At 45.3% G+C, this 21270-nt stretch overlaps 2 protein-coding genes across 6 annotated transcripts; one reads left to right on the top strand and one right to left on the bottom strand.

Annotated features, from left to right (window-relative positions):
- The first annotated feature begins 10 nt into the window (after positions 1 to 10).
- On the top strand, positions 11 to 2378 carry LOC139610966 (rano class II histocompatibility antigen, A beta chain-like). Of its 3 annotated transcripts, none has more exons than XR_011686234.1 (6): positions 11 to 150; positions 894 to 1107; positions 1233 to 1300; positions 1415 to 1528; positions 1739 to 1953; positions 2074 to 2378. XR_011686234.1 is itself a non-coding variant. In XM_071465139.1 (5 exons), the coding sequence occupies exons 2-5, from the start codon at positions 950 to 952 to the stop codon at positions 1762 to 1764; spliced, it is 366 nt and encodes a 121-aa protein (XP_071321240.1). In that variant the 5' UTR covers positions 11 to 150; positions 894 to 949; the 3' UTR covers positions 1765 to 2378. The 3 variants fall into 3 exon arrangements, 1 of the variants encoding a protein (XP_071321240.1); XR_011686233.1 differs by having other exon boundaries at positions 1994 to 2378; XM_071465139.1 differs by having other exon boundaries at positions 1739 to 2378.
- Positions 2379 to 3527: 1149 nt separating this feature from the next.
- atp1b2a (ATPase Na+/K+ transporting subunit beta 2a) lies at positions 3528 to 16585 on the bottom strand. 3 transcript variants are annotated; one of them, XM_071465136.1, is made up of 9 exons: positions 16173 to 16550; positions 9938 to 10066; positions 9018 to 9122; positions 8577 to 8656; positions 8243 to 8368; positions 7511 to 7570; positions 6228 to 6254; positions 5674 to 5769; positions 3528 to 5132 (listed from the first exon to the last, which is right to left on the bottom strand). In XM_071465136.1, the coding sequence occupies exons 1-9, from the start codon at positions 16276 to 16278 to the stop codon at positions 4968 to 4970; spliced, it is 894 nt and encodes a 297-aa protein (XP_071321237.1). In that variant the 5' UTR covers positions 16279 to 16550; the 3' UTR covers positions 3528 to 4967. The 3 variants fall into 3 exon arrangements, with proteins under 3 accessions (XP_071321237.1, XP_071321238.1, XP_071321239.1); XM_071465137.1 differs by lacking the exon at positions 6228 to 6254 and having other exon boundaries at positions 16173 to 16585; XM_071465138.1 differs by lacking the exon at positions 9938 to 10066.
- Positions 16586 to 21270: the final 4685 nt, after the last annotated feature.

Below are 21270 nucleotides of genomic sequence, written 5' to 3'. Positions count from 1 at the left end.
TTTAACTCCACTGATCCTAAAGACATCAGGTTCATTCAGTTGTACTATTACAACAAGCTGGAGATCATCAGGTTCGGAGGAGGAATGAGAAGGAGAGATACTGTCTGAACCACGTTGGAAATGAATACCAATCCCTTCTGGCCACGCCAGGTGAGTGTTTGTGACATCATCATAATGAAGCTCAGGTTCATTACCATCATTATCCTCATGATGAAGCTCAGGTTCTTCACCATCATCATCCTCATGATGAAGCTCAGTGTGTTTGATGTTTCCTTGTCTCGTGTCTGTTGGTTCAACATGAACAACAACATGAACACAAACCAGTGAGAACCTGAACCTGACGTGACTCTGTCTCCACCTGCTGGACAAACACCGTCACTGCAGGAGACTCAGGAGCTGCTGCTCCTCTCACTCTTCATCAGGATGATTAGATTATTGATTATAGATCAGAGCAGCTGCAGCTCCTTCCTGTTGTCTTTAAGGTGGAGTCACAGCTCTTCTTCTTCTTCTCTACATTATATCAAATAGTCAAACCTTTATTTGTCTCTGATACAACAGACAGATTCAGTCTGATACTCACACTAACTGCAGTACTGACTGTAGTACTGTAGTACTAATACTGCAGCACACTGTAAAAAAATAAAGGTATCTTGAGGTTCCTCAGTTTGCTTCACTGGTGGAACCTTTTAACTGCATCAGTTCTCTGAGGAACTCTGGGCTCATCAGGTTCTTTGGTCTTGAACCACTTTCAGTTCTTCAGAGCAGCTTTTCCTTCGACCATCTGAGGTTTCACTGCTGTGGTTAGTGTCCATGGTGATATTAGTAATAATCTGCCGGAATATATTATTATTATTATTATTATTATTATTATTATCATTATGATATTGTTCCAGCTGAGCCCTACGTCAGACTGCACTCCACGACCCCCCCTGCTGGGAAACATCCCGCCATGTTGGTCTGCAGCGTCTACGACTTCTACCCCAAACAGATCAGAGTCAGCTGGCGCCGAGACGGACAGGAAGTCACCTCTGATGTCACCTCCACTGATGAGCTGGCAGACGGTGATTGGTACTACCAGATCCACTCTCACCTGGAGTACACACCCAGGTGAGTCCAGGTCCAACTAAGTCCAGTTGGGTCCAGTTTGGTCCAGTTGGGTCCAGTTGGGTCCAGTTGGGTCCAGTCAGATCAGTGTGACAGAAACAGTGATGTGTTGGTTTGTGTTGAACCAGGTCTGGAGAGAAGATCTCCTGTGTGGTGGAGCACGCCAGCCTGAAGGAACCTCTGGTTACTGACTGGGGTAAATACCTGTCTGTCTGCTCACCTGTCTGTATCTCTACCTGTCTGACTGCTCACCTGTCTGTGTCTAAACCTGTCTGTCTGCTCACCTGTCTGTGTCTCTGTCTGTCCTCAGATCCGTCCATGCCTGAGTCAGAGAGAAACAAAATCGCCATCGGAGCCTCAGGACTGATCCTGGGTCTGATCTTATCTCTGGCTGGATTCATCTACTGCAAGAGGAAGGCCAGAGGTCAGAGCAGAGACCTGGTCTCAGACCAGTTCACACCAGTTCACACCAGTTCACAGAGTCACACCCTTTTGTCACCTCTTGTCCTTTAAACCAGGACAGATTGTGGTTCCCACTAACTCAGGATCCAGATCCCTGACCTTGATCCAGACCAGTTTTACAAGTGTGTTGTTTGTATTTGTTGTTGATCCTTGTCTCTTCTCTTTAAACCAGGACGGATCCTGGTTCCCACTAACTGAGCCTGGTCCTGTATGCTGTCCTGGTCCTGGTCCTGGTCCTGGTCGTGGTCCTGGTCCTGTTGCTGCTTCTCAGATGGAAGAAAATCAGCTGCTGCTTTAACCTGCTTTCTGTTTCTCAGTGCTGCCACCTGCTGGACCGGCTGACCACCTGATCTACTGATGGTCTCTACTGGTCTAAACCTGATCCTGGTCTATAATCTGATACTCAGCCGGTCTAAACCTAATCCAGGACTGTCCTCTGATACTCAGCCGGTCTAAACCTGTTTCAGGACTGTACCCTGATACTCAGCAGGTCTAAACCTGTTTCAGGACTGTACCCTGATACTCAGCAGGTCTAAACCTGGTCCAGGACCCTCACAGTCCTGTTTGTTTTAGACCTGATCTTCAGGCTCTGTCAGAAATCGTCATCAGGACTCCGACAGTCCTGGATCAGGTTTATTCTGGACTCTGGTGTATCAGCTGGATCTGAGCTCTGCTTCACCTGATGTGCTGCTTCACTGTGTGAATCAAAGACCAGAACCTGGTTCAGGATCTGGTCCAGCTGTGTGATTCTGGACTGTAGTTGATTGTGAGTTTTCAGTTTTCTCTCCACAATAAACCGACAGAAACTTGGACTCAGACTCTGATTTAAAGTCGACACGTTTGATGTGACGCTGATGATGTCATCACCAACACCTCCACCTGTCCTGTACTGACAGCATGCTAACCAGTTAGCTATGGTTGAGCTCACCTGTTGAATTAGTGCTTATATAAACAGAAAAATGTTCCAGTTGTGTTTTTGTAGATTTTCTTTCTCAACACAACAGTTTCATCTTCTCACTTCCTGAATCAAACAATGTGATGTCATGGACTAAATCTGCACATCTGCCAATCAGAACGAATTCACATGACGACAGAGTCAGAATATTTAATCACCAATCATTTCAATCGACCAATAACAAGTCAATACGAACAACTGATCTTATCTTACGCTGTGAAACATGAACCAAAGGTGATCTGAGCAACCTGAGAGCGTCTTGGTGTCAGTGAAGAGCATGAAGTCTGAGGCTCAGAGGAGGAGTCAGCTCCTGGACCTGGACCTGGACCTGGACCTGGTTCAGGGTTGTTGTGTTGAGTTTACAAGACTGAGGATCTGGAGGACCCAACCCCCGCCTCCCGGTGCTCTGGTTGTTCTTGTGTCCAGTTTTACTGAGACTTTGTCCTAAAGGAAGAATCTGATCAGTCCTGAAAACCTGGATCTGGATCTGGATCTGGATCCTTCGGTCCTCGAGGTGATGTTTTCAGTTTCACTATGAACACACACTGATGGTCTGACTTCACCTCTCAGTAGGTACAACCTGCTGACTGTAAGAATAACAACACAATAAAAGGCTGAAAACACACACACACACACACACACACACACACACACACCTGTGAGCTCTGTGAGTGTTTTCCATACTGAAGTGAATCAAACAGCGTCATCAGGATCATTGTGGTCGTTGCAAAGTCACAGTCAGTGTGTGTCAGTCAGTGTGTGTCACTGATGATGGGACTGGAGACGACTGTGGCTGTACTGGTTCCTAGTCTCCATCAGTGGGTGAAGACTGGGGCTGTGATGGTGGTGCTGTGTCAGTGTGACAGAAAATAAAATGGTACCGTTATAATAATAATGAACTGGTTTGTAGTCCTAAATTCAGGAAGTATTCCAGTTTGTAGTCCTAAATTCAGGAAGTATTCCAGTGTGTGTCATGGCCCAGCCCCTCCATTAATCACACTGGTGGTTTTGTTTAATTTCTTCATTTTAATCATCTTTTAAACACAAGGAAATTTTCAGGCAGGAGAAATCAACCAATCACAAACAAGTAACAGCATATGACATCATACAGCAGGACCATCTGATTGGCTGGTCACTGTGAAGGAAGACGATTGGTGGAGAGCAGTACAGATGTGGGAGGGGCATTTTAAGGTGGCACATCAGTAACTGACAAATGAGGAGACGTAGTCTGGTTGTCATGGTAACGGCCATCATGCTCAGCCCCATGATGACAATAGTAAACAAAAAACATGTAAACAAATCAAGAGAGAGAAACATATCCTAACTCGTTAACTAGCCCATTAACTAATCCACTAACTTGTTAAGAAATCCACTAATTGATGATCTAATTAACTAACAAGCCAATCTGCTGCAGCAACACAAAGAAAGAGGGAAAACAACAAAATACACGATGACGTCAACACTGTCGCCTTGGTTACTAAAGTTAGAATCTGATTCAACATGGCCGATAAGACAGACCAGTTTCTGTGTTTACATTAATGAACTGGTTTGTGATCTGGTTTCTGAACTGGTCTATCAACTGTTCCTGGTCTATAACCCTAACGATGAGGTTTCTGTTCTGGTTTATGAACCAGTTTGTGTTTAGATGGATGAACTGGTTTCTGGCCTGATGCTAGGTCCTAACTCTGAACTGACTGTGTGACCTGGTTTCTGAACTGGTTTCTGTCCCAGTTTCTGAACTTGTTTATGTTTAGACTCATGAACTGGTTTCCAGAATCCAGTTTGTCAACTGTTGCTGGATTCTGAACTAGTTCTGAACTGGTTTCTGTTCCAGTTTATGAATTTATTTATGAACTGGTTTGTGTTGTGGTCTCTGGTTCTGAACTGAACCTGGATCAGTGTGAACCTGTTACCTGGCATCACGCCTGACGTTTCCAGGTGTTAAACTTCCTCTGATCTGAACTTAAATGATTTTAATGTTGTGAAAACAAAGTGCTCGTAAATAAACCGAATCAATAAACAAACAATAATAAACAATGATAAATAAGTAAAATGAATAAATAAACTGAAGGTAAGAACACATCTGCTGCGTGATCAATAGTTTGATTGATGCAGATCGATACAGTGATTGATCGTCTGTTGTTCTTCGGCCCATCCTCAGTGGCAGTGACATCACAGCGTGTGTGTGCTGATTGGTCAGTTTCAGGGTCAGTGTGTGTGAGTTAAAGCTGCGCTGAGGAAAATTACAACATACAGATGATACAAAGGAATTCCGAGTCAGTGAACGCATCACGAAGCTGGAACAAGACTCTGGACTCAGGACAGACCAGGTCTGAGACCAGGACCAGGACGGACTCACTGGGTTCATTACACACCTGGATCAGTGCAGCTGTAAAGTGTGTGTGTGTGTTTGTGTGTGTGTGTGTGTGTTGTGTGCATCTTGTGTCTACTTGTCGTTGATCCGTAGTTTGAAGGAAACCCGTCCGGCGAACTTGTCCCTCTCGTTGCCGGGGGCGATGGTGTTGGAGTTGATTTTACACTCTATGTTGATGTCAGTGTTCAGAGAGGCGTTCAGGAACTTCACGGCCACCAGAGGCTGAGTGTAGTTCACCTGAGACAGTGAACACATCACACATTCATCAATATGAGAGAAGGTGTGTGTTAGTGTGTATAGTGTATTGTGTGTATAGTGTGTATTTTGTGTATAGTGTGTGTAGTGTGTGTATTGAGTGCGTGTACTGTGTGTAATGTAGAGTGTGTATTGTATGCATAGTGTGTATAGTGTGTGCAGTGTGTATTGTATGCATAGTGTGTATAGTGTGTGCAGTGTGTATTGTGTGTATAATGTGTGTAGTGTGTATTGTGTGTATAATGTGTGTAGTGTGTATTGTGTGTATAGTGTGTGTTGTATGTATTGTGTGTGTAGTGTGTATTGTTTGTGTATTTTGTGTATAGTGTGTATAGTGTGTATAGTGTGTAGTGTGTATATAGTGTGTATAGTGTGTAGTGTGTGTATAGTGTGTAGTGTGTGTATTGTGTATAGTGTGTATTGTGTGTGTATTGTGTGTATAGTGTGTATAGTGTGTATTGTATGTATAGTGTGTGTAGTGTGTATTGTGTATGTATTGTGTATAGTGTGTAGTGTGTGTTACCTGAGCCTTCCTGCCGTAGTACGGGTAGAACATGAGGTTAAACGTCCCATTAGGAGGAAAATACACCAGAGGTCCGATCTTATCACTGTCCTCCCTCTGAAAACACACACACACACACACACACACACACACACACACACACACACACACACACACTGATCACTACCTAAGTTCTGATCAGTCATCAATAACCTGCAGGGACAGTCTACAGGTTCACCTGTCCTGGACTTAAGAGCACAGTCATTGTCTAGACAGCTGTTACCATGGTTTCCAGGTGTTTTGGGTGGAGGCTTAGAACCAGTAGAACCATTGATAAAACATGAGCTCTGAGGTTCTGAGGTTCTGTGACATCGTTCTGGTTCAGGTTCTGGTTCTGGTTCTGCTTCTGGTTCTGGTCTGTGGACCTGCCACATCAAACCCACTGATCCACTTCAGACAAGGAGGAGAACGTCAGGAGAACCTCTGTTCATGTGCTGTGTTCTAACACTGAGGTTCTACACTGGGTTAAAGGTTCTGTGTTCTAACACTGAGGTTCTACGTTCTAATGTTCTTACCCACTCATCTTTCCCCACTTTGTACTTCTGAAGATGGAGACAAAACAGACAAGATGAAGACAATGAGACAGAGAGACACAGACAGACAGACAGACAGACAGATAAACAGATACAGACAGACAAACAGAGACAGACAGACAGACAGAGACAGACAGACAGACAGATAGAGACAGACAGACAAACAGAGACAGACAGACAGACAGACAGATAGAGACAGACAGACACAGATAGACACAGACAGACAGACAGACAGAGAGACAGACAGACAGACAAACAGATAGAGACAGAGAGACAGATAGAAACAGACAGACACAGATAGACACAGACAGACAGACAGACGGAGAGACAGACAGACAGACAAACAGATAGAGACAGATAGACAGACAGAGACAGACAGACAGACAAACAGACAGACAGAGAGACACAGACAGAGAGAGACAGACAGAGAGACAGATAGAGACAGACAGAGACACAGACAGATAGACAGATAGAGACAGACAGACACAGACAGACAGAGAGTCAGAGACAGACAGACAGACAAACAGATAGAGACAGACAGACACAGATAGACAGACAGACAGACAGACAGACAAACAGAGAGAGAGAGAGAGACAGACAGACAGACAAACAGATAGAGACAGACAGACACAGATAGACAGACAGACAGACAGACAGACAAACAGAGAGAGAGAGAGAGACAGACAGACAGACAAACAGATAGAGACAGACAGACACAGATAGACAGACAGACAGACAGACAAACAGAGAGAGAGAGAGAGACAGACAGACAAATAGACAGATAGAGACAGACAGACACAGATAGACACAGACAGACAGACAGACAGACAGACAGACAGACAGACAGATAGAGACAGACAGACACAGACAGACAGAGAGTCAGAGACAGACAGACAGAGACAGACAGACAGACAGACAGACAAACGGAGAGAGACAGACAGACAGACAAACAGACAGAGAAAGACAGACACAGATAGACACAGACAGACAGACAGAGAGACAGAGAGACAGACAGACAGACAAATAGACAGATAGAGACAGACAGACACAGATAGACACAGACAGATAGACAGAGAGACAGAGAGACAGAGACAGACAGACAGAGAGACAGAGACAGACAGACACAGATAGAGAGACAGACAGAGTGACAGAGCGAGACAGACAGAGACAGACAGAGAGACACAGACAGAGAGAGAGACAGACAGGTTCAGAGACAGACAGAGAGACAGAGACAGACAGACACAGATAGAGAGACAGGTTCAGACCTTGGCTCCACAGGTGACATAAGGAGACTGACCGTCCTTCCCTGGCAACATACCGATCACCTGGAGAGACAGACAGACAGACAGACAGGTCAGGACAACTCCACTGAGTCCTGCAGACAGAGAGACAGACAGGTTCAGACAGACAGACAGGTTCAGACAGACAGACAGGTCAGGACAGCTCCACTGAGTCCTGCAGACAGAGAGACAGACAGGTTCAGACAGACAGACAGGTCAGGACAGGAGAGTCGTGACCTCACTGTGAATAAACCTGAAATAAACCTGCAGGTGAAGAATCATCAGATCTGATAAAAGTTTGACGTCAGTAGACTTTGCTGTAAGATGAGGTTGAACAGGTGTGTCCACAGGTGAGACTTCCTGTACGTGCGCCAGTTTGACAGCAGCTTGTCTACGGGCTGCGGGGATGTGACGGCGTCAGCTCTTTAATCCGACCTTTACGCCTGATGGTTATGAAGGAAGCTGATGAGCCGGCCCACAGCCTGACAGTGGACTGACAGTGGACTGGAGGGTTAGCTTTCATGCTAACAGAGGTGAGCTAGTGATCCCCAGGAAGTGATGTCACACTGGATCAGATCAGCATGTGGTCCAGGTCTGAGGGTTCAGGTCTGTCTCAGTCAGGACTCTCACACAAAACCTCCTGTTGTCCAGTCTTCTAGTTTTCAGGTTTAAAACTGGGGTTAGAGGTCAGAGGTTAGAAGTCAATGGTGGACGTACCCGGTTCAGTTTGATGAGGATACAGGGCTGACCTCTGTTGTAACCATAGAAACGATCAGAAATCCCAGAACACTCCTCCAACATCGTCCGATTGAACTGACAGGACCGCTTGGGATTGTTCCTCACCTGTGGAGAGACAGACAGGTGGAGAGAGAGACAGGTGGAGAAAGAGATAGGTTGACAGATAGGTGGAGAGAGAGAGACAGGTTGACAGACAGGTGGAGAAAGAGACAGGTTAACAGACAGACAGGTGGAGAAAGAGACAGGTTAGCAGACAGACAGGTATACAATGAGACAGGTGGAGAGTGAGACCAGGAGAGACAGACAGGTTTACCTCTCCACTGTCCTCTTGAATGAAGTATTGATCTGGAGGACAGTTATCATTGGTCTGAGCCTGGTAGCTGTCGTTGTACGCTGCACACAGACAGGTAGAGAGACAGATGGGTACAGACAGAGAGAGAGAGAGAGAGACAGACAGGTAGAGACATGGACATGTAGTGACACAGACAGGTATAGAGACAGACAGATAGAGAGACAGATGGGTACAGACACAGACAGAAAGAGAGAGACAGACAGGTAGAGAGACAGATGGGTAGAGACACAGACAGAGAGAGAGAGACAGATGGGTAGAGACACAGGTAGAGAGACAGATGGGTAGAGACATGGACAGGTAGTGACATAGACAGGTAGAGAGACAGACAGCATAAAACATGACATTGACTGACAGTTGAATTCACTGTTAATTAAATGAGTGAATTAAACATTAAACTATTACGAGACAGGAAAGTGTTGAGGTTGTGGATGAAGCCGTCCCAGCTCTCAGTCTCTGACACCGAGAACACGATCTCCAGCTGATCGCCCTTTGGACGAATCATCATCCCTGGAACATGAAAACATCATGCTCATTAACCAATCACAGCCTAAACCTCGTTACCCAATCACAGTCTGAACCTCATTAAAGCTTATAGTTCCCTATTTTCCCAATAGGACACTTCGCTCTCTAAATGCAGGTCAACTTGTGGTTCCCAGAGTTTGTAAGAGTAGAATGGGGGGCAAAGCCTTCAGCTATCAGGCTCCTCTCCTGTGGAACCAGCTCCCAGTGTGGGTTCAGGAGGCAGACCCCCTCTCTACCTTTAAGATCAGGCTTCAAACTGTCTTGTTTAGTAAAGCTTATGGTTAGGGCTGGCTCGGGTATGTCCTGACCCATCCCTTAGCTATGCTGCTATAGAGCTAGACTGCTGGGGGATTCCCATGATGCACTGGTCTCTCTCTCTCTCTCTCTCTCTGTCCTCATTCTGCAGGTCTCTCTGCCTCAGGAGCAGCAGGATCCAGATCCACCACTACTCATCATTACTATTAACCACTGTTACCTGTCACTATTATTGATAACACCATTACCTACACAGCTGTTCCTGCTCTCTCTCTCTCTCTCTCTTTCTCCTCTCTCCTACCCCACTCCCCCTTTTTTATCTCCTCCTAAACCCAACCGGTCGAGGCAGACCCCCCCACCCTGAGCCCGGTTCTGTTGGAGGTATATTATATATATGTATATATTCTGTGTATATGTGTGTGTGTGCGTGCATGTGTTTAAATTATCTCTAGTTTCAGGATTGGGTTTCATATATATATATATATTCTGTGTGGAGTTGGGGTGGAGGTGTGTTTTCTCAGTTCAGGTGTGTTTGATCTCCTGACCTGGAGTGGCCAGCCGGTCCTGCCAGGTGGGTTTGTAGTCGTCGAGTGTCAGCAGCATGATGTACATGGTGAGAGCAAACATTCCCGCCAGACACAGGTAGAAGACCAGGTAGAAGAGCAGGATCAGACCTGGGGGGGGGGTTGTTTTATTACACAGTACAATACATTACATCTGCCCCTCCCCCCTCCGCTCCTCTAAATATCATCTGTATAATCCTCTTGTGTAAAGCCTGATGACCTACATTCAGTTTTAATGGAGGGGAGAAGGAGGGGGGGGGTCTAATGTTCCTGTCCAGTCTCTTGTTCCTCACTGCACCTCAAGAACATCCTGGAACACCCTGGAAGAGACTCCAGGAAGGTCTGGACTGATTCAAGGACCACTGTGTCATCAAAGGTGTCTCTGCTGCGGATTAAACAGGATCACACCTGAGGACCAGGCTCTGATCCTCGTCCTCACAGACTCATGTACACCATCAGGTCTTCCTCTCAGGTGCACACAGCCCCAACAACCTTCATCAGTCAGGTAGGGCACCTGTGTGATACCTGGCAGGTGAATCCCTCATCACTGTCACTGCTCCTTGAGCTGCTCCTTTCCACTCCTCCTTTACAACATGTGGATCATTAACTCTTCCCTCACCAGGGAGGAGGCCCTGATGAGAGTCCAGGTGTTCACTGCCCCTCCCTCCTGACCTGCAGCTGATCCAGAACAGGTGCGGGGAAGTGATGATGTAAATTAATATGTTCACAGAGGTGGAAATCATGAATCACCTTTTAAATCACCATTAAACCGAACGTGCAGTGATGTCCAGGTGTGCTGTGTCTCTGCTGTGTGTCTGTTGTGTATCTGTTGTTGTGTGTCTGTTGTGTGTCTGTGACTCTGGTCATGTGACCACTAAAGTGATGCACTGAAATGACACTGATATTCATCTAGTTTACTAAAATGTTGTACTGTTCCTTTAAGATGATGTCAACAACAGCCCTCACAAGTCCATTAAGACGTGTGTGTGTGTGTGTAGAGATTACAGCCCAATCAACCTCATCTGTCTGTTTAATCCAGATTAACACACACACAGCCCAGTTCATTTTGTGTGTGTGTGTGTGTGTGTGTGTGTGTGTGTGTGTGTGTGTGTGTGTGTGTGTGTGTGTGTGTGTGTGTGTGTGTGTGTCCTTCAGTCTTCATCAAGGCCAAACATCCATTGCCACAGTGCATGATGGGAGACATGACATCATCAGTGTGGTTATATCAAGCCTGAGCAGGATGGTTTTAGATCAATGTGATGTCATACAGACAGCCGGTCTGCACAGGTAACAGGTGTGTATCCAGTCTACACAGGTGTGTGTACAGGTGTGTGTCAGGTCTGTACAGGTGTGTACCAGGTGTTGCTGCAGCCATCTGACCAGAACAGACAGAAACCTGATCAAACAGTGACATCACGATGAATTTGTTAATGAATTAACTAAAACTAAATAAAAAGTTCATCAGTGAACACGAACTAAACGACAGAGACGACTGATTCATGGAGCTGCAGAGACACACTGTGGCTCCTGATCAGTAAAAGTTTCCTGTAGCAGCCAATAATCAATTATGTGTTTTGTTCACTGCTCTGATGTTAATTAGAACGTCAGTTTATTGTTGGTTCTTCCTCATTACTGAACTTTAAGATGAATGCTGACAGGTACAGGAGTCCTGCCTGTGATCTCCTCTAAGGTCCTTTAGGTGGCCCAGAGAGCAGCAGTGGTCGAAGTTGGAATACATTTATACCGATAATGTGTTCATCAATTAACTAATCTAATTTTCTTAAGATAAAGACATTATTTAAATCAGTACAATCTACTACTGATCTTAGATCTGTAAGTTGAGTTTTTATCAGTTTAGACAAACATGAAACTGACTGAGGAGTCTGTCTTTCTACTTGAGATTGTACCTCAGACTCTTTCCTGCTCTTTTAGTGTCATTATTTATTTTGCTGTCAGTGACAGGTAACGAGTCTTTAAAGAACTGGGGTTGTGTAGTGAAACATGTACAGTTGTGTATCATCTGTGTAAAGTGATTTTTGACATGATCCTGAGTAATGTTTCCCAGAAGCAGCAGGCAAAAAGAAGAAAAGAACAGGACCCAGAATTCTTCCCTGAGGTTCCCCAGAATAAACTCAAAAGTCTCAGTGTCAGTGACCTTTGACCAACAAAATATAATCAGTTTATCTTTGGGTCCAAGTGAGTGTTTGTACCAAATCTGAAGAAATTCAATCAGAACATCAGTGAGATTTGTTCACAACCATGTAACAGAGACAGATGTGTGGGACGAATGGACAAACTGAGAACATAATGTACATGTACAATGTAATGTACAGACAGGAGGAGCAGAGCAGCAGAGTGGGTTCAGGACCACAGCTCCGAGTACAGCTCCCAGTGACTCCAGCATTAACACCAGTCAAGCTTTACAGCAGCAGCACTGTTCCTCACTACATGACGTCTGTTCCTGTGAAGGGTGTAGTGAGGGTGAACTGGGAATGTCTGGTGGAGGCCTCTGTCACTGGGGTCTTGAACTCACACCTCTGGAAGAATCATCTGCGTATCCCGGGGGAGGTCATGTTCAAAGCCTCCATTGCGGAAGTGGCAATTCAGAGCTGTGGCCTTAAGGTCATCAGTGTCTGTCAGGACGGGAACCGAAGAAGGGAGGGAAGCCATGAAGCTTCAAGGACCATACAAAGACCGTAAAAACCTGGCCTGAGGGAGCACTCTCACAACTGCAGGACTGTTTTGCACACACACAATGGGACATATTTGCACAGCAGAACTTGGTGGACACACAGAGGCAGTTTTATCCTACATCAAGTTCTGCACTGACACTGTCATGTGCATCCAGGTCTATCCCAACCAGAAACCCTGGATGACAAGTGAAGTACAGACCCTCCTGAGATCCTGTGATGTGGCCTTCAGGTCTGGAGACAGAGCTCAGTACACCACGGCAAGGGCAGACCTGAGGAGAGGTATCAACGCTGCAAAGGAGGCCTACAAAAGAAAGGTGGAGGACCATCTATCACACAACAACCCATGGCAGTTGTGGCAGGGACTACACCTGTTCACAAACTACAAGGGCAACCCACTAGCGACTGTTGGGGCTGACGCCTCCCTGACAGAGGAATTAAACATTTTCTTTGCCCGTTTTAAGGCAAAGAGGCCCCACATGGTCACTTGACCCCCACCAGCACAATCTCATCACTCACTTTCCAAGAACATCAAGTGAGGGAGTTGCTGAAGACTGAATCCCAGAAAAGCCGCAGGACCAGATGGAGTATTTGGCAAAGTACTAAAAGCTTGTGGGGACCAGGACCGCTGGGGTCCTAACCAGGATATTCAACCTGTCCCTGACACAAGCCACCATCCCATCCTGTCTGAAGTCGGCTATCATCATCCCTGTCCCCAAAAAGTCTTTAATGACCACAGACCCACAGCATTAACATCTACAGTCATGAAGTGTCTTGAAAGACTCATAGCAGTCTACATCAAAGCCAGCCTCCCCCATCCCTCAACCCTCATCAGTTTGCCTATAGGGCAAACAGATCTACTGATGATGCCATCACCTCAGCCCTCCACACAGCTTTGAGCCACATCGAAAAATCCAGCTATGTCAGGATGCTTTTTGTTGACTATAGGTCTTCAACACCATCATTCCAGACGTACTGGTTAACAAACCGTTGAACCTGGACTTCTCCCCCTTCTAACCCTTTCCTGTCCCTCAACACCACCAAAACTAAAGAACTGATCTTCGACTTCAGATGAGAGCGAGCAGAACCTGCCCCCCTTTACATCAGTGGGTGTGGAGACCTCAGAAGACCTCTCCTGGACAGCAAACACCTGTGGTAGTGAAAAAGGCCCAGCAGAGACGGAACTTCCTGAGAACAGTCTGAAGGAGCAGCTGTTGGTGTCTTACACCACTCCACCATGGAGAGCGTGCTTACATACCACATCTTGGTGTGGTATGCAGGTTGTTCAGCTGCTGACAAAAAAACTCTGCAGAGGGTAATAAAAGCAGCAGAAAAAACCATCGGCAGTGCTCTGCCTTCACTGGAGGACATATCCAACTCCCGATGCCTCTGCAGAGCCAAGAAAATCATGAATAACTGTTTCCACCCTGGTCGTGAACTGTCCACTCTCCTGCCCTCTGGTAGGAGATACTGAGGTCTGAAGTCCCGCACAAATAGACTTAAAAATTGTTTTTACCAGCGGGCCGTCAGACTAATAAATCTTAATCTGAGTGATTAGCTCTTCTAATCAATGTGTAATAATGGTGCAATAGTTTCTCATGCAGTAACAATGCAAATTTTTTCTTATTTTAAACTATTTATTTCTGAATGTCTGTCTGATTTTATAAATGTCTATTATCTATTATACTTGTTTGCTGGATTACAGATACAGCACTGCTAATTACATTGTCCATTTTTATGTACAATGACAATAAAGGTATTCTATTTTATTCTATTCTAAAAAGGAGGCCTTTAGGGCCTGGTTTATCCAGGGGTCTCCAGAAGCAGCAGACAGGTACTGTGCAGCCAAAAGGGCTGCAGCAGAAACTCAGGTGTGGGAGGAGTAGGAGGAGGATTTTCATTTGGCATCAAGGAAGTTCTGACAAACCATTCAATGACTCAGGAAGGGGAAGAAGGGCACTACTCTGCACTCGAGGTGCAGCCCAGCTGAGTGTGTTCAGTTCGGGAAAAGTATCTGTGTCTTGTTCACAGCGAGGCGACGATGGAGCAGGAGACTGACGGACAGATCGGTGCAGCGTCAGCAGTAATGTGGACCTTGTACCAGACCGTTATAGTGAAGACGGAGCTCAGCTGGAAGACAGAGCTCTTGATTTACCAGTCGATCTTCATTTGATCCCTCACCTGTGGTCATGAGCTCTGGGTAGCGACTGCAACAATGGGATCGTGGGTACCAGCGGCTGAAATGAGTTTCCTCTGTAGTGTGTCTGGACTCAGCCTCAGAGACAGAGTGAGGAGCTCAGACGTCTGGAGGGAGCTCGGAGTAGAGTCACTGCTCTGCTGTTGGTGTCACGTCTGTTTCTCAGTGCATCACGTCTGTACCTTATTACATCACGTATGTACCTTATTACATCACGTATGTACCTTAGTAGTTCTGTTCTGTTTCAATCACAGTGACAGTTTTCAACAGAGAAATCAGGACTAAAAATCCCCTGCATCATCATCATCATCTTCTTCATCATCATCATCATCTGCCAACAGGACTGTGAGATAAACAATCATTGTGGAGCTCCTCTTTAAAGATGGGACCACGATACTAGAGACATGTAGTACTACAGTATACACACATGTACAGTACACACACACACACACACACACACAGAGACAAAGACACACACACACACAGAGACAAAGACACACACACACACAGAGTTGTCCTAGTTTCTGTATAATACATTCAGCCTCCTTTAAGAGAGAGAGACATAGATTATAAATAGAGAGAGAGAGAGAGAGAGAGAGAGAGTGACCTTCAGCCAGGACATGGCTGACAGAGGACGAGCGAGCATCACTGACACTGAGCAGAGAGAGATTGTGTTTCAGTAGTAGAGAGACATTTACATAGAGAAGTGAGAGTGAATATAGTTTATATAATTTAATTTATAATCTCAGTAATATGACTCTTTGTTTTCCTGATGTTTGTGAACAGGATCCTTTGTAATTATAATAATAATATAGTTTCACATGTGATCCAGGAGTAGAATAAAATCACACAATGAGATTTATCACAACAATAAAATAACATTAACGTGGATAAATAAACCAACTGTAACGTTGATACAGAATTGATTACTATTTGATAACAGGGACCTTTGCTCTTGATATCAATACACTGGTTGATCATTAAATTGTGTATTTACAGTTTGTATGTGAACAGATCTGCTGGTTTGTGTCTCTGTGAACTGATGTTAGTGTCAATAAAGATCTTTAAATCTGAAGGAGAGCTAACCATCAGATCGATTCTCTGGATCAACTAATGGATTAATCGAGTAATCACCAGGCTCTGAGAGAGAGAGGGAGAGGTTTAGATAGAGAGACCTTTACCAACACAGAGAGGACAGCGTCTGTTTTTCACATTAATGTCAATAAAGATTAAATCAAATAAAGAATAAAGATTATTTAATCTGAGAGTCTGCGGTGGAGAGACATTCACAGTGGCTGTCAGAGAGAGAGAGAGAGAGAGAGACACTCACCCCAGCTGGAGGCGGTTCGGCCCAGCAGCTCGTGATTTCGCGGGTTCCAGAAGAATTCCCGCCAGTCGCTCGAGCCTTTGCGGTCCTCTTCCTTGGTGCCGGACATGATGATGATGATGAAGGTGAGGATGAAGATGATGATGAAGATGAGGTCTGTCTGTGCGACGTTATGACGACACGAGCCTCCCGCCGCTGCTTTAACACTCAATTAAAACCGATCAGTTACCGAGTATTGATCCAAGGAATCGATAATGATCGATGAGACGAGACAGGGAAAGATGGAGAGACAGAGACAGAGACAGAGAGACAGAGAGAGAGAGAGAGAGACAGAGAGAGACAGAGAGAGAGAGACAGAGAGAGAGACTGTCACTGTGGTAAACCTCCTCCTCCCAACAGCGCCTGACGTCACACCTCATTCCGCCAATCACTGAGAAGCTTCACCAGGACAGACCCCACCCCCTGCAGACTGTGCGACATGAAGAAGACGGAGGAGAAGAGGATCCGGATCAGGATCATCAACAGTCTGACCCGGTCTGGAGGACCAAGATCCACCTGAGGACCTGAGGAAGAACCTGCAGCGTGAAGTCTGGACTGACTCAAGACCAGGACTGACTCAAGACCAGGACTGACTCAAGACCAGGACTGACTCAAGACCAGGACCGCTTCTAGACCAGGACCGATTCAAGACCAGGACTGCTTCAAGACCAGGACTGACTCAAGACCAGGACTGACTCAAGACCGGGACTGATTCAAGACCGGGACTGATTCAAGACCGGGACTGACTCAAGACCAGGACTGACTCAAGACCAGGACTGATTCAAGACCAGGACTGACTCAAGACCAGGACTGATTCAAGACCGGAACCACTTCAAGACTGGAACCACTTCAAGACCAGGACTGCTTCAAGACCAGGACTGACTCAAGACCAGGACTGACTCAAGACCGGGACTGATTCAAGACCGGGACCACTTCAAGACCAGGACTGACTCAAGACCAGGACTGATTCAAGACCAGGACTGATTCAAGACCAGGACTGCTTCAAGACCAGGACTGACTCAAGACCAGGACTGACTCAAGACCAGGACCGCTTCTAGACCAGGACCGATTCAAGACCAGGACTGACTCAAGACCAGGACCGCTTCTAGACCAGGACCGATTCAAGACCGGAACCACTTCAAGACTGGAACCACTTCAAGACCAGGACTGCTTCAAGACCAGGACGGACTCAAGACCAGGACTGCTTCAAGACCGGAACCACTTCAAGACCAGGACCACTTCAAGACCAGGACTGATTCAAGACCAGAACCACTTCAAGACCAGGACCGATTCAAGACCGGAACCACTTCAAGACTGAAGGGAGGCTCAACTGGACGTCAGCCTGTTATGAGCCCAGTTTGAGCCTGGAGTCAAAACCTCTGCTGTCTTTTGTTTGTTTGTTTTGTCTTTTCTTTTTCCAACATAAAGCAGCCAGAGTCAGACCGCCTCAGTCTCTGGCACCTACTTCCTGATGACATCACACAGGTCGTGAAAGACGTGATGCGATGACTCTGTGGGGGACCAACATGTCTGAACAGACTGAAGATCTGTGGGTGAACTCAGCTGACTGACAGTGGAGAAACAACTCGTCTTCTTAAAGAGCCTCTGAAGACCAGGGCCTGTTTCAGAAAGCAGGCTGAACAAACTCTGAGTTCAAGCCTGGACTCTGGGTTGACTAACCCTGAGTTTTCAGTTTCAGAACAGGCGATAACAATTAGTTCAATCAACTCTGAGTTAATTTGACCCTGAGCTAAGCTCGTTCAAAAGGAGATAAAATGCCCTCTCCAATGGAACATAGATAACATGATTCACCATGGCAACAAGCGGGAAAAAGCCTCGATCTACTCCTCCCCAGTAGTTAAATATATTAATGAATGCTTATGCAGAATATGAGCACATATTCCAAAAAAAAAAGCCAATACAGTAGCAGCTGCAAAAGATCGTGAGCTTGCATGGCAGAGAATTGTCGACAGAGTCAATGCTTCAATGTGTTAATGGGAAAAAAAACGTTTTATATCGAGTGTTCCACTTGTTCAACATTTCTATTCTGTGTGTTTGTTCCATGGATGTATTACAAGACCTTATATGTCTTATAATACATCCATGGATTGTTCATGCAGGTGCAACCCAACAGGCACAAAACGAACTTGGCAGCAACTAAATATGAAATATAAAAATATATAGTTCAAACAGGTCTGGTATAATTTCATTACAAGCAGTTGTGATGTTGTTTAGCCTGCCCTACCTATTTAAACAGCATTCAGTGGCTACATTCAACATGCAAAATATTTAAGTAGTTAGTTAAACCTTCTCAGCAAAAAAATAAAGTCAATTTTTCAGCTGTCTCTATACTGCCAGTATTTAATATTGTCTGTTTAAAAGCAACATCTAAATGCCTTTATACATACAAGTCTACAAAGTTGTGCTTACTGGATATGTTCACATTTGACTTTATGACACTTTACTTGTTTGAACAACATAAAAATATAGTAACTACTGTACTACTTTTGCACTTGCAGGAAATAAAGAAGACTTCTTTAAAACAGAGGCATATTGTCTTTATTTGTCAGGAGGTGGGGAGTGAGTCAAAAGTGATTGTAGCAGATGGTGTCTCTAACTGCTCTACGATCTTGTCCGTCAGCAGGGGGGTCAGGATTGTCAGCATCAGTCAGTTGAAGAGTAGGACACTGCTCATTTCTAAATATGGTTATGTTGTGAAGAACCATACATGCCACAATTATATCACATGCTTTCTGGGGTGACCCTGGCACTGGAATCAGGCCTTGAGCATCCCAGTGGTCATCTCAACCCTGGCCCGTGTCCTGCTGTGAGCCTGGTTGTACCGTTGCTGTGGGCCGGGCTGAGGATCAGGGTAAGGGGTCATCAAATAAGGCTGGCACAGGTACCCTCGGTCATCAAGCAGGTAACCATCGAACTCTCCTATGATAATAAAAGGATTCAGTTTACATTTTGAGTTGAAATAGGAGGAAACAAAATATTGATCATAAAAGGAAAGAGCTATACACAATATATAAACTCACCACAGGGAACTTTAGCACTGAGTGTACACTCACATTTCTGAAGCATGCACAGACCCAGGCCACTTCGCTTCCTTCATTCACTGAAGCAGCTGTGATGGGGATGTGTGTGCAGTCTATGCATTTAATCACACCTGGAAACCCTAAAATATATCAAATTGATTGATTAGTGCTTCAAGTTTCAAAGCTTCACACTGCATTAATTATTGCTAGACTGATACCTGCTATTCTGTGAAATTCCTCTTTGAGTAGTCTGGTGGGTCTGTGTTCTGGAAACACTACAAATGTGTATATTCAACATTTCAGTGCCAGAGTGACGTTTCTCACAGCCTGACAGACAGGTTGCCTTTGACACATGCTCCGCATCACCAATGTTATATAAAAAACTGCCACTGGCAAAAAACCAAGGTGCAATACAAGGAATTTGCTCTGAACTGAACGTCCACGATGTGACATGTGAGCGATGTGAGGGCTGAGAATATTGTTCAGATAAATTATTAATGGTGCAGAAAAACAGAAACACTCAAACAAATTCTCATCAGTGTATGATTAAACATCCAGTCGGGGTCTAATAATCTTCTCCCGACAGAGATTTCTGTGGAGTATTTGCACTTCGATATCAATTGGCTTTTCCACAAAAGGACATGCCATGTCTACCACTGCTTTCAGTCTGCAGAAAAAGACTATCAGTGAGCAGATTAGGTTCATGGAGTATGTTGCCATGGTAACTGACTCAGAGTCGAGCTGGCTTTATGAAACCGAAAACCCACAGTTTCCTTCAACTCTGAGTCAATTAACTGAGTTTTCACTAAACCTGCTTCCTGAAACAGGACCCAGGTGTTTCATCACGTTAACATCCACATTATGTTTTTACGGGGGGCGGGGCTAAATACACCTGAAACCTTGTGTGTACGGAAAGCCAGTTTTAGAGTAATACATTTTCAGTTGGTTTGGAAGCTGCTACATCTGAGTTGGAGAATATGAAGGTCAAGGGTGATTCTGACATGAGATCCAGGTGTTGTCCCAGGTGCTAACCCTGTAATTACAGCAAGTAAACACAATAAACGATTGTTGTTTTGTTGTGTTATGTGTCACAGTTTGATAACAAGTGAAACCAGATCCAGTCAAACAGGGTTAGAAACAAGTACTGAAGGATGTGATAAGACCTCCTCTGTTTCTCCACAATGTTCCTGAGCTGGATCAGCCTGGATCAGTGTTGTGGTCTGAGACAGGGTGCAGTCCTCCAGTAGACTTATGTGTTTCTGGATTAATTCAATGTTTGTTGCTGTGTGAGTAAACCAGTCTGAACCTGCTGGTCTGAACTATGTGTTCAAACCAGATCCAGAGGAACTCTACCACCTACTGTGATGAATACAAACCACCACACCTGAACAGACCCAAGGCTGTAGAACTGGTCCAGTTCCCAACCTGGTGACAGGAAGAGGAAGACAGCAGCAGATTGACATCAGCCTTTACCATGACAACATCAACAACAACAACAACAGCTGCACTGAACGGTGAAACATGCAGAGACAAATCTGTCATTAAAGATACAAAATCTGTGTCTTTAATCATCAAGGAGACGCTTGTCAGATCCTTGAAGGACCAGGTTCCGGGTTCTGCCTTGGTCTCCACAGTTCAGGTGTTCATCACTGAAAAGGTGAAGCTGTGAGGAGACAGGTTTCAGAGGATTTTAGAGAGCAGGTCTGGACAGACGACTGGAGGAAAGATCAGGTACACCTTCTCTGACAGTTACAGGTAGAGACGTCCTCAGCAGATCCAGTATTTCACTGAGACGTGTCAGAACAACAAAACCACATAATTTATTTTGCTGCTCTGATGTTGACACCTGTGTCACCTGTCCTCTCTGATCTCATGATGTCACAGTACTACATAGGAAACATTCAGCAGCAGCTTCAGGTTTGTCCACCGCTGACAAGAGGTTCAGGTAAAAACCTGACGCGTTCGGTTCGAATATCGTGCTGGTCTGCTGCGTGGGAGCAGTCCAGATTTAGACTTACCTG

The sequence above is a fragment of the Trachinotus anak genome, unplaced genomic scaffold (assembly GCF_046630095.1).
Source record: "Trachinotus anak isolate AG129_WGS33_773 ecotype Australia unplaced genomic scaffold, CSIRO_AGI_Tana_v1 ptg000027l, whole genome shotgun sequence".
Classification (NCBI taxonomy): domain Eukaryota; kingdom Metazoa; phylum Chordata; class Actinopteri; order Carangiformes; family Carangidae; genus Trachinotus; species Trachinotus anak.
Note: the sequence above shows the minus strand (reverse complement) of the source record. Positions and strands in the feature narration are given on the sequence as shown.

What these genes read in the sequence shown, in the direction of transcription:
- LOC139610966 (XM_071465139.1), top strand. Translation starts at nt 950, where the DNA reads ATGTTGGTCTGCAGCGTCTACGACTTCTACCCCAAACAGATCAGAGTC. An exon ending in ACCTCTGGTTACTGACTGGG is followed by an intron (nt 1,301 to 1,414) that starts GTAAATACCTGT and finishes GTCTGTCCTCAG; the next exon opens with ATCCGTCCATGCCTGAGTCA. An exon ending in CTGCAAGAGGAAGGCCAGAG is followed by an intron (nt 1,529 to 1,738) that starts GTCAGAGCAGAG and finishes TCTTTAAACCAG; the next exon opens with GACGGATCCTGGTTCCCACT.
- atp1b2a (XM_071465136.1), bottom strand. Translation starts at nt 16,278, where the DNA reads ATGTCCGGCACCAAGGAAGAGGACCGCAAAGGCTCGAGCGACTGGCGG. An exon ending in CCGAACCGCCTCCAGCTGGG is followed by an intron (nt 10,067 to 16,172) that starts GTGAGTGTCTCT and finishes CCCCCCCCCCAG; the next exon opens with GTCTGATCCTGCTCTTCTAC. An exon ending in CCTCAACACTTTCCTGTCTC is followed by an intron (nt 8,657 to 9,017) that starts GTAATAGTTTAA and finishes GTCTGTGTGCAG; the next exon opens with CGTACAACGACAGCTACCAG.